This window comes from Cervus canadensis, chromosome 33 (assembly GCF_019320065.1).
Source record: "Cervus canadensis isolate Bull #8, Minnesota chromosome 33, ASM1932006v1, whole genome shotgun sequence".
Taxonomy (NCBI): domain Eukaryota; kingdom Metazoa; phylum Chordata; class Mammalia; order Artiodactyla; family Cervidae; genus Cervus; species Cervus canadensis.
This window is the reverse complement of record NC_057418.1, coordinates 1313214-1328146: the sequence shown is the minus strand read 5'-3', so window position 1 is coordinate 1328146 and position 14933 is coordinate 1313214. Positions and strand designations below refer to the sequence as shown.

Here is a 14933-nt window from a genome sequence, read left to right as displayed (position 1 = left end):
AGCCACCGCCAGCTGTGTCCCTGACAGACCACAGGACTGGACACATGCCCAGCTCTCACTTCCTGGAACCCTCTTGGAGTTCACAGACCACCTCCTCCAGGCTACACCTCATCTCTGTGACCTTTCCTAACCAACTCTGCTAGCTCTCGGCTCTTCTGCTCTTTTGTTAATGCGAAACTTACCCAGAACTCAGCTCTGGGTCCTTTTTACCCTCACTTTTAACACACTTTTCCTGGAGAAGAAACTAACTTTTATTAATGACTGGCCTGCTCTATGTCAGGACCTATACCCAGGCTACCTCACTCTTCAAACAATCCAGCAGAGATTTGCTGACAGGGAAGTAAATGCAGAGAAGTTACGCAACTTTCCCAGGTTGCTACTGTCAGTAAGTGATAACAGAGCTGGGGTTCAAAACTGGCTTTCCCTGACTGACACCTGTCCACTTTCAAAGACACTGTATGGTCCCCCAACTAGGGCAATACAAGGACTTTCTAAACTTTTGAGATGATTACACACACATTTCCACCTGCCGAGCAAACAACTCTACTCCAAGGACTTGTAAGAACACCATTTAAAAATGTTCAAAAAGAACTCATTCTTTCCTGAACACCAGGGAGGAAGACGGGGGAGAGGGAAAGAAAGAATATTCTTTACTCCATCTGAATTTTCACTGGATCACTTTCCACTCACCCTTAAACTTCACTGTCACCCTGAAATGTTCCATTTCTCTCTTTCTGTCTCTCCCTGTTTACCCAACTCTGATAACCTGCCTCAGATTCAGTCTTTTCCTCCTAAATTCATGGCTATGGAAGAGCATGAAAAGACTGCAGGTTTTTGGAACCAGAGAGATCTGAGTTCAAATTTTAACTTCAAAATAAGTAAGTTTTGTTTATACATCTAGAAAACGGGCCAGGTAACACCGACCTTGCAGGGTTGTGGCAAAGATCATAAAAGAAATGAAGAATGCCCAGGCAGGCACTGTCTAATCCACAGAAGGTGTTCTCACTTTCGACAATCTTCCACATTGCTTTCTAGTTACGATCATAAAAAACGAAACAAAGAAGCTGGTTCCCCAGTTAACAACAGTGATGAGGAGGATGTGGAGAAACTGGAAGCCTAAAACTACTAATAAAGTGCTGATGAGAGAGTAAAATGGTGCAGCCACCTAGAAAACAGTCTGGCAGTTCCTCAAAAGGTTAAATGTTGAGGTTAAACCACATGACCCGGCATTTCCCACCCTCTGGTATATACACAAGAGAAATGAAAACACATACCCACAAAAGTTATACACAATTGTCACAGCAGCATTATTGATAATTGCCAAAAAGTATAAAGAACTCAAATGTCCATCAGTTGATAAGTAGGTAAACAAAATGCGGTCAATCCACACAATGCAGTATTATTCAGCTATAAACGAGGCACTAACGGATATGACAACGTGGATGAGCCCTGAAGTGTTAAGTGGCAGGAGCTACAAGAAGAGCCATATGAAAAAAAAAAAGAAGAGCCATATGAACCTGGGCAGGAAGAGAAGAAAAGAGATCAGGTCAGGACCTGTTCTCCAGGGAAGGGATACAGAAAAGGAAGCGGATTAAAAGGCTCAGAGACCCACCCTGGGGAGTCAGTGCCTAGAACTACACGTTTGGGGAAGCAGCCCTGGGCTCTGACACTGGGAACATGAGTCCCCTTAGCTGGTGAGAAAGCCAGTGAAGGCACGGCTGTGAGAAATCCAAACTCTGCCCGTGAGGAGTGTGCACACACTTGCTCACTCCCGAACAAGGTGGAGGAAGCAGACCGACACCGCAGGAAGGCTGGCTGCCGTCCTGTAACCACTCTGGAACCAGCCAGCGCCCTAGTCCAGCCCTGCCTGCTCCAGTTCTGCTCCTCTCTGGGGAAAGACGCCAACACTGGAGAGGCAAGTGTACACGCAGGGGACAGAGCCGGCTGGGACCCGACCCCCAGGGTTTCTGCCCCAGCAACTCGGGAGCTGCTCCCACCCTCACAGGGCGGTGTCTGTCACTGGGCAGAGAAGCCACCCTGGCGGACAGCTGGCTCTGGCTGGAGCACCTTCATCTCTAGTCCCATTGCCTACAAAAATGATGGCTGTCAGCACACCCTGGAGAAAGACAGGACTCCTGCGTATGTCAGACCCAGCCCTCCCATCAAGGCCACAGGGCACACAGACTGTATAGGGGACGCTCCCACAAAGGGACACCCCTTCAAGACGGGGACAGGTGACTGCTTCACCTAATCTCAGAGAGATGGAGGTTACACAGAATGAGAACACAGAGGCATTTGCTTCAAACCAAAGAACAAAAACTAATCAAACAGAGATAAACAATTTACCAGATAAGAGTTCAAAGCATTAGTAATAAGAATGTTAATTAAATTAGAAGAAAGAATAGAGGAACACAGTGAGAATTTTGACAAAAAAGTAGAAAATATAAAAGAACCAATCAGATCTGAAGAATGCAACTATAATGAAAAACACACTAGAACGAATTAACAGCAGAATTTAGAGGACAGAATAATCAAACAGGAAAAAGAAAAGCAAATTTAAAAAATAAAAACAATTTATGGGACCTGAGACATCATCAGGTATACCAATATTCATATTATAGGGGTCCCAGGTGAAGAAGTCAGAGAGAAAGAAGTTGAAAATCTATTTGATGAAATTATGGCTGAAAATTTCCTGAACCTGAAGAAGTAAACAGATATCCAGGTACAGGAGGTGTGGAGAGTCCTGAACAAAATGAATCCAGATAGACCCTCACCAAGACATATCGTAACTGAAGAGTTATTAAAATGTTAGAAGTGGAAGAGATTATTCTAAAAGGCAACAACAGAACAACAAAGGCTCAGATACAAGCAAACCACCACTCCTCCCCTCACCCAGCGATCAGATGATTTTTCTGCAGAAACTCTGCAGGCCAGAAGAGAAAGACGTGATATATTTAAAATGCTAAAAAGGAAAAAACTAAAACCTAGGATACTCTACCCAGCAGGATTATCATTTGGAACTAAAGAACAGATGAAGAACTTCTCAGACAAGCAAAGACTAGAAGAGTTCATCAATACTAAACTGATCCTAAAAGAAATGTTGAAGAGTCTTCTCTCAGTGGAAAAGAAAATGCTATAAGAAGCAAGCACGTATATATAGGAAAGGAAAAATCTTACTAATTAAGACAAATATATAGTAAAGGCTGTGAACCAACCACTTATAAATTATCACAAAGACTGAAAAGAAAAATTGTATCATCAACATAACTACAATAAACAGGTAAGGGATAAAATATGGCACAAAACACAAAAACACAAAATACTGGACAGGGGAGGAAAAAATACAGATCTTTTAGAATGTGTGTGAACTTACAATGGACACACAAACACCACAGAGAAAGGAACACAAGCATATCACTAAAGAAAATCATCAAACTACAAGGAAGAGACATAAAGGAGAAAAAAACGTAGTAGTACAAAACCCAAAATGAGCAATAAAATGGCAACAAGAACAAATCCGTTGCTTGAAATGTCAATGGACTAAATGCTCCAAAAGACAGAGGGTGGCTGATTGGACAACATCAACCAAAATAAGCCATCTATAGGTTGCTTAGAAGAGACTCACTTCAGAAATAAAGACACACAAAAACAAAGTGAGAGGTTGCAAGAAGTTATTTCACAGAAATGGAAACAACGAGAAAGCAGGGGTAGCAATACTCATATCAGACAAAATAGACTTTATACCAAAGTCTATAACAAAGACCCAGGGCATTGTATAATGATAAAGGGATCAACACAAGAAGAGGATACAACGTTCATTAAAATATATGCACCTAATATAGTGGCTCAGTAGTAAAGAACCCACCTGTAATGCAAGAGACTTGGGTTTGATCCCTTGGTCAGGAAGATCCCCTGGAGAGGGAAATGGTAACCCACTCCAGTATTCTTGCCTGGGAAATCCCATGGACAGAGGAGCCTGGTGCTTTACAGGCCATGGGGTCATAAAAGAGTCAGACATGACATAACTACAACAAATATATAAAGCAAATGTTAACAGATATAAACGGACAAAAACAGTCCCTATGTGTGACAAAAATCACATCAAAAAGAAAAAAATACGTAGGAATAAACTTAACCAAGAAGGTGAAAAACGTGCCTGTGGTTTAGTCGCTAAGCCGTGTCTGACTCCATTCCCTGGACTGTAACCCACCGGGCTCCTCTGTTGATGGGATTTCCCAGGCGAGAATACTCAAGGGGGTTGCCATTTTCTTCTCCAGGGCATCTTCCTGAACCAGGGATCGAACCCCTGTCTCTTACATTAGAGGGGGTTCTTTACTACTGAGCCACCTGGCAAGTCCATGAAAGCTACAGTCTGAAAACTATAAAATACTGATAAAGGAAACTGACTGTGATACAATGAAATGGCAAGCTAGCTCATGTTCATGGACTGGAAGATTATTATTAAATGTACATACCACCCAAAGCAAGCTACAGACTTAACGTATACCTATCAAAACATGTATGACATTTTTCACAGAACTAGAATAATCCTAAAATTTATATGGAACAATTAAAGGCCCTGAATAGCCAAAGTAATCTTGAGAAAAAAGAATGAAGCTGGAGGTATTAAGTTCTCTGACCTCAGACTATACTAGAAAGCTCCGGTAATCACAACACTGTGGTATTGGCAGAAAAATGACACATCCATCAATAGAACAGAATAGAGAGCCCAGAATAAACCCATGCATTTATGGTCAATGAATCTACAACAAAGGAAAAAAGAATATACAATGGAAAAAAGTCTCTTACTGAAGTAAGTGGTGCTGGAAAAACTGAATAGCTCCATGTAAAACAACAGTTCTCACATCATATACAAAAAACCTCAAAATGGATTAAAGACCTAGCGTAAAACCTGAAACCATAAAGCTCCTAGAAGAAAACATAGACAGAACACTTTGTTATAAATCATAGCAGTTATTTTTTGGGGTCTATCTCCTAAGGCAAAGGAATCAGAAGCAAAAATAAACAAATGGGACCTAATCAAACTTGAAAGCTTTTGCACAGTAAAGGAAACCATTGACAAAACGAAAAGAACCTACAGGATAGGAAAAAACAATCACATGTCATATGCTCAATAAAGGGGAAATATTCAAAATATATCAACAGCTCATGTAACTCAATATCAAAAATAGAGCAGCCCCCCCTCAATCTGATTAAAAAATGGGCACAAGATATACCCATGGCTAACAGGCACATGAAAAGATGCTCAATGTTGCTAATCAGGGAAACGCAAATCAAAACTCCCAAGAGCTGTCACCTCACACCTGTCAGAACGGCTCTGCGCATGCTCAGTCGTGTCTGACTCTTTGCAACCCCTGGAGCCTATCAGGCTCCTCTGTCCAAGGGATTCTCCAGGCAAGAATACTGGACTGGGTTGCCATTTCCTCCTCCAGCGATCTTCCTGACTTAGGAAACAAACCCAGGTCTCCTGCATTGCCAGGTGGATTCTTTCCCACTGAGCCACCTGTGAAGCCTATCAGAATAGCTACAAATAGCAAATGCTGGTGAGGGTGTAGAGCAAGGAGAATCCACATACACCATTAGTGGGAATGTACATTGGTGGAGGTACCATGGAAACAGTATGCAGGGTCCTCAAAAGACTAAAAACAGAAGTATATGATATAGTGATTCCACTCCTGGATATATCTCCTACGACAAAAACACTCATTCAAAAGATAAACGGATCCCAATTTTTCATAGCAGCATTATTTACACTACCAAAGATATGGAAGCAACTTAAGTATTAATCAACAGATGAATGGATAAAGAAGGTGTGGTATATACATATATATGTCCATCCTAAAGGAGATCAGTCCTGGGTGTTCATTGGAAGGACTGATGCTGAAGCTGAAACTCCAATACTTTGGCCACCTGATGCGAAGAGCTGACTCATTTGAAAAGACCCTGATGCTGGGAAAGATTGATGGCAGGAGAAGGGGACGACAGAGGATGAGATGGGTGGATGGCATCACCGACTCAATGGACATGGGTTTGGGTGGACTCCAGGAGTTGGTGATGGACAGGGAGGCCTGGCGGGCTGTGGTTCATGGGGTCGTGAAGAGTGGGACACAACTGAGCGACTGAACTGAACTGATGGTGGAATATTACTCAACCATAAAAAGAATAAAATTTTGTCATTTGAAACAAGATGAGTGGACCTGGAGGGTATTATACTTAGTGGAATAAGCCAGGGTTGACAAGTACTGTTATCACTACCATGTAGAAACTAAAAAAAAGTAAAATGAAAGAATATAACAAAGCAGAAACCAAACTCTCAGACATAGAGAACAAACTAGTGTTACCAGTGGGAAGAGAGAAAGGAGGAGGGGCAAAATAGGGGTTGGGGTAGGGATTAAAAGGTACAATCTACTGTGTTTAAAACAAACTACAAGGATATATCATACAGCACAGGGAACATAGCCAGTATTTTATAACTCTAAATGGAATATAATCTATGAAAATAGAATCACTATTTGAACTAATATAATGTTGTACATCAACTATACTTCAATTAAAAAAATACAGCCATTATGTCATAGACCATTCTTAAGGGAGTCAGAAAACAGAGCTAAAGAAGTAAAATAATGAATGGTTGTAAGTGCAACATGGATAATTAAGTACATGGTATACTAGGAAGGAACCTGATGGCTACTTTTTCTTTAACTGGGTCAATAGGAAAAATACCTCCCAGGTAGGATTTTTAAGAAGAGATCTTCACCACCCAGGTAAAGAACGGAGGAACAGAGAGCACTGTTGGCATGGAAAGTGAGTCAGTCATGCCAGGATACTCTGTCCATGGGATTCTCTAGGCAAGAATACTGGAGCGGGTTGCCGTTCCCTTCTCTAGGGGATCTTCCCCACCCAGGGACTGAACCCACATCTCCTGCATGGCAGGCAAATTCTTTATCGTCTCAGTCACCAGGGAAGCTCCTAGTATTGGCAGAGGGAACAGCTAGTAGTACAAAGCTCCTAACATGAATTGAGTTGGCATATCTGGAGGAGGAGAAAGGCATGACTGGAAAATGGGAAGGAATGGTGTAAAGTTCAGTGAGGTGGACATACCCAAAAGCACTAGGGCTTTGTCAGCCCCAGGAAGCAGTCTGGATTTTATTCTCTACGTGATGGGAAGGAATAGTGTTTTACATTGGAGGAACAGAGTCTGATTTATGTCACAGACCATGCTGGCTGCAGTGTGGTGACGGAATGCTGGGACAGGAAGTAGGAGCTGTTCCAGTAGCCTAATGAGATAATGGTGCCCTGGATTAGGGTGGCTGCAGTGAACAGGGAAAGAACTAGAGGGATGATAGATATACTCTGGAGACAGGTGACAGAGCCTGATGACTGACTGACTGTATCTTACAGGTGAAACGGAGAATTGAAGAAATGTGTTTCTGGTGAGAAAGCTATATTTATATATATTTATAAATATGCACGTATTTATATATTTACAATACAGCTTCTAAAAATAGAAACTTACTTCTTTCATGAACTGTTCAAACTCTTCATCCAGCTCTTCTTTGGAATAGCGGGCCATTATCAGTACTTTTCACTTTCCAAAGTAAACATTCTGAAGTATTTACAACATTGGAAACACTAAATGGCAAGAGATAATAAACATCCTTTAAGGAAATCAGTAATCACGTCAAAAAAACAGGCAGGCTTGAATTTCAGACATTTCTTTTAAAAAAAAATTGTATTGAAACATAGTTAATTTACAATGTTATGTTAGTTTCAGATGTACAGAAAACAGTGTTAGTTTCAGGTGTTCACTTACAGGTCAACATAAAAAGGAAGAAAATTAAAAAAGATTGGCAGAAGACCTAATAGGCATTTCTCCAAAGACATACAGATGGCCAAGAAGCCCATGAAAAGGCGCTCAACATCACTAATTATTAGAGAAATGCAAATCAAAACTATAATGAGATATCACCTCACACTAGTCAGAAAGGCCATCATTAGAAAGTCTCCGAACACTAAATGCTAGAGAGGGTGTGAAGAATCGAGAACCCTCTTACATTACTGGTGGTAATGCAAACTGGTGTGGCCAATACGGAGCACAGCATGGAGGTTCTTTATAAGGAACCAAAAATCTAGCTACTCTCTTGCTATAGCTCACTGTTCCGTTTGCTGAACCCAGGGTAGGCAAGTCGCCAGCCATCAGCTGGAAGAAAACTCGAGGAACCCGAGGAACTACAGACATATTTAGTCTCTCCTGACTGGCACAGCAGATGCAGGGTATTCTGCCGTGGTTGAGCCCGCAGACACAGCCATCCCCCGGCCACAAGGCAGAGGCAAGGGCTTCTCAGGTGGGGCTTCTACAGGTTACATGCGTGCCCACTGCCATAAGTGACCTCAGCTCTCACATGACCATGTATTTACAAACCGTGGGGTGAGAGCGCCTGACCGCCGCCACTTTGGCTAGTTTGCTCCTTTCCTACAGCTACCATATGACCCAGTGATCCCGCCCCTGCGCAGGTATTTCTTATGATTTCGCATATAAGTACAATCACTGACCAGTAAACCGAGTGAGAGAGTCCTAATTCATTAATAAAACTGATTTAACAAGCAGCTTTTACAGTGTGCATTATACTTGAGTTCAGAATTGCATTTTTTTTTTTCAGAATTGCATTTTCATTCTTAATATCCAATTATTAGAAAGTGGTCTCCACAATATTTCCTAAATCTATGCGTGTGTGTGTGTGTATTAACAACTCTTAAACCAGGGCTTCGCAAGAAAACTTAAAAACTAGCATATTCAAAAGACTGTTTTCCTTCTGCAAAGGAGAAGGCAGAGTTCGTGCAGTTTTATCATTCAGGTAATTATCAATCCATATTTAAAAGTTTTGCAAAATACACTGTTCCTGATACTGGGGACGCTTCCAGATGCAAATTTTTGGACTGAGTTATTAAGACTCAGAATCTACCTAAAACAAAGTGGAGTATACAAATTAGAACAAATTAAGCATCCTTCGGAGGGAGGGAAGGTCAACAAAAACTATGCAATGGTGACGTGCAACGCTAAATTCTCTCCAGTCTCCCCTCATGAATCCAACGGCGCGTCTGCGCCAACTTATGGACTCTAACTCCTTTGAAGCAGCTCCGACCCCAGCTTCCTTTTGTAGAGACGGGAGGTGTGGAGACTTGGACAACACTTTGGCCAACCTGCGCAGTAACACCTCCTCCTCCTCCTCTTCTGCATTTCGGTTCAGTTCAGGGTGGCGGCGGTTAAGGTCTTGGCCCCAAATTCTAGGTCAAAGGCGGATCCCGCCCTAAGAGTACCCGGCCCCAGGAAACGCGCCTTTGGCGTCCGCGAGAAGACAAAGGCGCTCGCAGGAGTCAGGACGGAGGTGGGGACTGACCCGAAACTCAAGGCCCCAAGAAGCAGGTCTGAGCACAATCTGGACGCTGCAGAACCGGGCGGGAAGCAGGTATCCACGCCTCACCTACCTTCGCTTCCGAATTCCGCGCTTTCCCGGAAGGTCCAAGGGGTGGGGGTGGAAGGGGGCGCAGCCAGTTGCCAGGGTAACGGACGTCAGCCGCCAGCCTTCCGGAGTCACATGATGCAAGCTGGTCACGTGGCTTGCGGGCGTGGAGGGACTGCAGCTTGCGTCTTCTCGCCTCCGCGAGCGCAGGTTAGAGTGGTCGTGGCTCAGCAGGACGGTCTGGCGGGTGGGAGCCGCTGCTGCTGCATCATTGGAGACTCTGCGGCCTTCCGTGGGCTCCTTGGGGTGGTGGATGTACGACAGGGTCGTGAGCGCGGGAACAGGAGTGAGCGGTGTGGCGGGCCCGCCCGTGGCTTCCTGGGAAATGTAGTTTAGCTCCCCCGGTCCTAGTGTTTCAGAGTTTCTCGCCGCTTGTCATCTCTTCCAAACCTTCTCTTCCCGTGTTATTTCAGCCTTTTGCCTTCCAAGAGGAAACCTTGAAAAATATTGAGTGATTTCCTTCATGTGCAACGCCCTGCGTGCGCGTTGTGAATGAAACTCTGTTTTCAGGAAAGAGCTCTGTTTTCAGGACAGGGACTCTGTTCCACCATCTAGTGGACAAGAAATTGAAAATACACAGACACATCCCAAGCCCTACCTATTAGTGTATCAGAGCATCTCTGTGGTTTCCCACTATTTCTTTGCCTCTGTTCTATTGCGGCATCTTACAATTATTTTCCTGAATTTTACTTTATTTTTTCTATTTCTTCCTCTAAAAAAATAGAAGCAAAGCACGTTGGAGTTTCAGAGGACAGTATTTAGGGTATAAAAAGAAAAATCAGCATCAATCGAAAGCATTGATGCTGGCAGACATAAAGACCTCATCGTGTCCTGCCTGAACTTTCTTTCAACAATTGTTTATTGTAATACAAATGTGTGCATGCCAGGAACTGTGCCCTATGATAAAGATTTGAATATTATGATAGAGATTTTAAGAAGCTGGTGTTTTATTGACCACTTAAGTTGCTAGGAGCTGCACATGGGTTACTTCACCGCTTTACAGTCTAAAAGACAATTCAATTAAGTCCATATTTTTGTTTCTAACAAGTGCTGAGTGGGTGGAGACAGTTATAATCCCTACCCTGGTGGAGTCTTTGATCTAGTGGAGCAGACAGACTATGACTGGACAATTGCAGTTCTTTGCAAGCACAACTTGTAGGAGAAGTAGGGTGTGGTTAGAAGACATTAGAAGCTCCCTCAATCCTTGAGAGATGGAGAAAGCTACTTTCTCTGTGAAAATGACCTGTTTCCTCTTTATCAATTCTTGCTGCCCTCTACTCCTCCTTTAGGGGTTTAGGTTTCAATTTAGCCTTCATTTCTTCTAGGAACCTTTCTCACCCATCCTTATTAGGAAGCATTTTGCAAATTAGGCCTCCTTCACAGTCATTCACAGATATCTATTAGCCTCAGATCTCCTTTGCCTCATTTTTTTACTCTAGCTGCAGCTGCTGGGACCACTTCCAGTCAGGCTTTCACTAGCTACACACAGGTGTAATTCATCTGTGTGCCTGCCTGGAGCCTGCGGTGTGGACCTCTGGCTTTCTGATCATCACATGGGGCTCCTCTGGCTCTTGAGGGAATCCACTCAGCACTCAATACTTGAAGCTTGGAAGTGTGTGGAAATTAATCTCTATAGGTCTAAGCTTGATCAATGGGGATTGGAGCTGATGAACAAGTGATTTTCCTTATTGACCCTGGACAGAATTGATACTCATTTCGTAAGACTTGCCAGAGTGTCCTCTGTGATCCAGAGCCAGTTGTTCACCACAGAGGCCGACTTGTTAGCACACTCTTGTATTGGCGTTCAATCCTTCTCTGTGTCACTTTTTGTTCATGGCTACTGTTACTTGGCAACCCATTTCTGAATATTAATAGGTGACTCATGCAAAGCTGTGTCTCATGTTCTGCTTTCAGGCAAACATTAGGAAAGATGGATAGATCACGATTAACCCTGGAAAGGGGATCATTAGGATGGTATTTAGGAGCTGGGTAAGTCAGCAGTCAGATGGCGCTGAAGATTCCACTGCTAATGGGAAATGGTTTGGTGATAACCATTGAAACACAGCTCTGCGTTTCTCATATGAGGTTGGTTGGGGATAGGTACAGGTGGAAAATGAGAGTTGACTCATATACTTACTGTTATATTTGAATGGTATGGTGGCAGTGGGAATTATAAGGATGGCTGGATTTTTATTGATTTCTTTGAATTCTTTGAAATAAAGAAAATAACTGGTTCAGGTCAGCCAAAATCAATTCAAAGCACATCATAAATGGCAAGGACCTCTATGGGCGTTTGAGGAGATCCTCATTTTCTTCAGCACAAGTGCAATAGAGAATGAAGGCACAGTCTCATTGGCTATCTTGAGTTAGGGCCCTCATGTGAGAAAGGCAACTCACAACATGACACTTGTCCTCTTCAGGATCCAGCCCTGCCACCGTTCACCATCTCTGTGCCAGTGACTCAGGTCAAGCCTCAAAATCTGGGCATGGAAATATAATCCTTGCTCTGGGAGAAAATGGTTTTCAGAAACCATTATACATACTAGAAAGGAACCAGGGGAACACATGAAGGAGAGGATCTTTGGAATGTTGAACTGATAAGGAGGATAAAATAAGGCTGCATAAGGATTTATGGACTTGGGAACACTCACTCATGCCTTGGAGTTCAGCGTGCAAGTGAGAACAGCTGGTGCTGGTCATTTGCTGCTAAGATGTTTCCCTGAAGCCTGATTGTGATAATGGCCAATAGGCAGATGAAGTAGAGATGCTGAAATTGCTCTGGCAGAGTATTATTGAAGATGTCAGGAGGCTCACAGAGATGAGAATGTTGGAGTAGTTTTGTTATGTGATATCTAGAGCCTAGCACCTGACTTTGCTCCTTAGGAGGACTCAGTAGGACATTCCCTTCAGTAAGGCAAGGAGAAATTCATTGGTGTAAAAGAACTTGGTGATTTCTGTCCTCCACAGGTCAGAGTTTTTAACAGGAGATACTGCTGTAGAACTAGTTTCCCCAGGGTCAGTGGAGTTATGAGATTTCTCAGTGGCAGTAGCAATACAAAACTATCAAAGGCAAGATGGCTGTAATTACTGAAATGGGCAGAATTCTGCCATACCAATGAGGTTGCCTTGACCTGCAGAAATCTGTGCCGATAGCTAATAAATCATAGTGTTTTGAGGGATGAGATTAAGTGGACAGCTGATTAAGTGATTACTTGATGTGTGTGTGTGTGTGTGTGTGTGTGTGTGTATGTAACAAAGAGATCTTGTGAACAGAATACTAACGTCAGCTATTACAATGGAAAATCCAGATCCTTCACCCTGTTTCTGGATATATTTAATTTCAATAGATCTCGTTACCAAGGGTTCACAGGGAGGGTGAGTGCCCTTGAGGAAGTATGTGTAATGTAATAAGATTGGTTATAAGCATTCTCACTACACTTCCACAAAGGGCCTTATGACTATTTATCAGGGCCACCAGAGGTCAAAGTAAAAGAGTTCCACAGAAATTATCACCTGATCACTCTGGGCTCCTCATTTGAGTAATTTGGCTCCTCACTCCTGGATCATCAAGCAAAAGAGAATTTTTTTGCTCAGTGTCTGACTTTTTGCGACTTCATGGACTGTAGCCTGCCAGGCTCCTCTGTCCATGGGATTCTCCAGGGAAGAATACTCTAATGGATTGCCATTTCCTTCTCCAAGGGATCTTCCCAACCCAGGGATCAAACCCGCATCTTTTGCATCTCCTACATTAGCAGGCAGATTCTTTACCACTAGTGCCACCTGGGAAGCCTGTTTGCAAGGGTAACCTACCCTTATTAACACAAAGAGTTTGAATCACTGCCATATGATGGAGGCAGGGAAAAATATCCAACAGCTTGACTAATGCATTTCCTCATGTTTTGTGACAGGTGATCATGATGAATTGCACTTACAGCAACTATGCCCTGAGGAAAAGTGAAAGTGAAGTGAAACTGTTAGTTGCTCAGTTGTGTCTTATTCTTTGTGACCCTATGGACTGTAGCCCGCCAGGCTTCTCTGTACATGGAATTATCCAGGCAAGAATACTGGAGTGGTTTGCCATTCCCTTCTCCAGAGGAACTTCCCCACCCAGGGATCGAAACCTGGTCTCCTGTATTCAGGCAGATTCTTTACCATCTGAGCCCCCAGGGAAGCCCTGATGAAGGCAAAGCAAATCAAACCTAGAGGAAGCAGGTCTGGATCACTCCAGGCAAGCAACCTTAGGTCAGCTGAGATACTGGCCATGGTGAGAGAAATTTAGAATCAGTGGTAGAGAAGAGAGATATTGACTATCAAGCTTTGGGGACCAACTGCGGTAGCAGGGACTGTAGCTAGTTCCACAAACCCTCTTTCAGAAATTGTGGCTGGCTAGCCTCTGGCAGGAGACTTGGTGACAAATTTGGAGTCAATAGAGAGAAAAAGTGAATCTGTGTGTTGCAGAGGTTCTAGTGCATCAGCGACCACTTTGTACATCACCTAAAATTCACTTGGCCCTGCATTCTACTGAAGTCACTGTTTCTACAACCAGTTCTCACTGACTTTGACCAGCTTCATGAAGGTGCCACTGGAAAGTGCCTCACCTCTGGCCAAGGTGTGAGCCTCTTGCTTCCTTTCCGGAACATTTTCTGGTGAGAAGTATGGGTGTGGAATGCCCACTGAACTACCACATATGTTCAACATACACGTGGTATATGGTAATCAAAGTCTAAGGGCCACTAAATCTATGAGGGATGAAAGTGTGAAAGTGTTAGTTGCTCAGCCATGTCCGACCCTTTGCAACCCCATGGCCTGACAGGCTTTTCTCTGTCCGTGGGATTCTCCAGGCAAGACTACTGCAGTGGGTTGCCATTCCCTTCTCCAGGGGTTCTTCCTGACCCAGGGATCGAACCCAGGTCTCCTGCATTGCAGGCAGATTCTTTACCATCTGAGCCACCAGGGAAACCCTATGAGAGATGAAAGCCCATTGAAAAAATCATTCTCTCTTTTTGTTTTTTTTTTTTTCCAGCTGATCCATGAGGCATGCAGGATTAGTTCCCCTAATAGGTCGAACCCAGCCCCTGGCAGTGGAAGTGCAGGTCCTAACCACTAGGCATCCAGGAAATCCCCCTTCTGTTTATTTTATGGGTTTCATTGCAGTCTCTTAGAAGGCCTGTGGAATCCAGCATAGGTTGGCCATAGTCATTTTGATAATGCATCCTTTTTTCAGCTCTTCCTTCCTGCCTGTTTTTACTCCCTAATTCATTATTCCTGGGCTCTGGGATCATGTGCATGCATGTAAGTTGCTTCAGTTTGTCCGACTCTTTGTGACCCCATGGACTGTAGCCTGCCAGGGTCCTCTGTACGTGGGATTCTCCAGGCAAGAATACTAAAGTG

General features: G+C 43.5%; 1 protein-coding gene across 4 annotated transcripts in view; it reads right to left on the bottom strand.

Moving 5' to 3' along the window:
- The window catches only part of CEP162 (centrosomal protein 162), a 117701-nt gene extending 108082 nt beyond the window's left edge, over positions 1-9619 (bottom strand). For 2 of the 4 annotated variants that reach the window (XM_043457059.1, XM_043457061.1), the window contains exons 1-2: positions 9508-9618; positions 7538-7653 (exon numbers count right to left, since the gene is read on the bottom strand). In XM_043457059.1, the coding sequence (XP_043312994.1) occupies positions 7538-7594 (57 nt within the window). In that variant the 5' untranslated portion in view covers positions 7595-7653; positions 9508-9618. Of the gene's footprint in view, positions 1-7537; positions 7654-9419; positions 9484-9507 lie in introns of those variants that run through there. The other 2 variants (XM_043457062.1, XM_043457060.1) reach the window with 2 other exon arrangements.
- Between the last annotated feature and the right edge of the window lie 5314 nt (positions 9620-14933).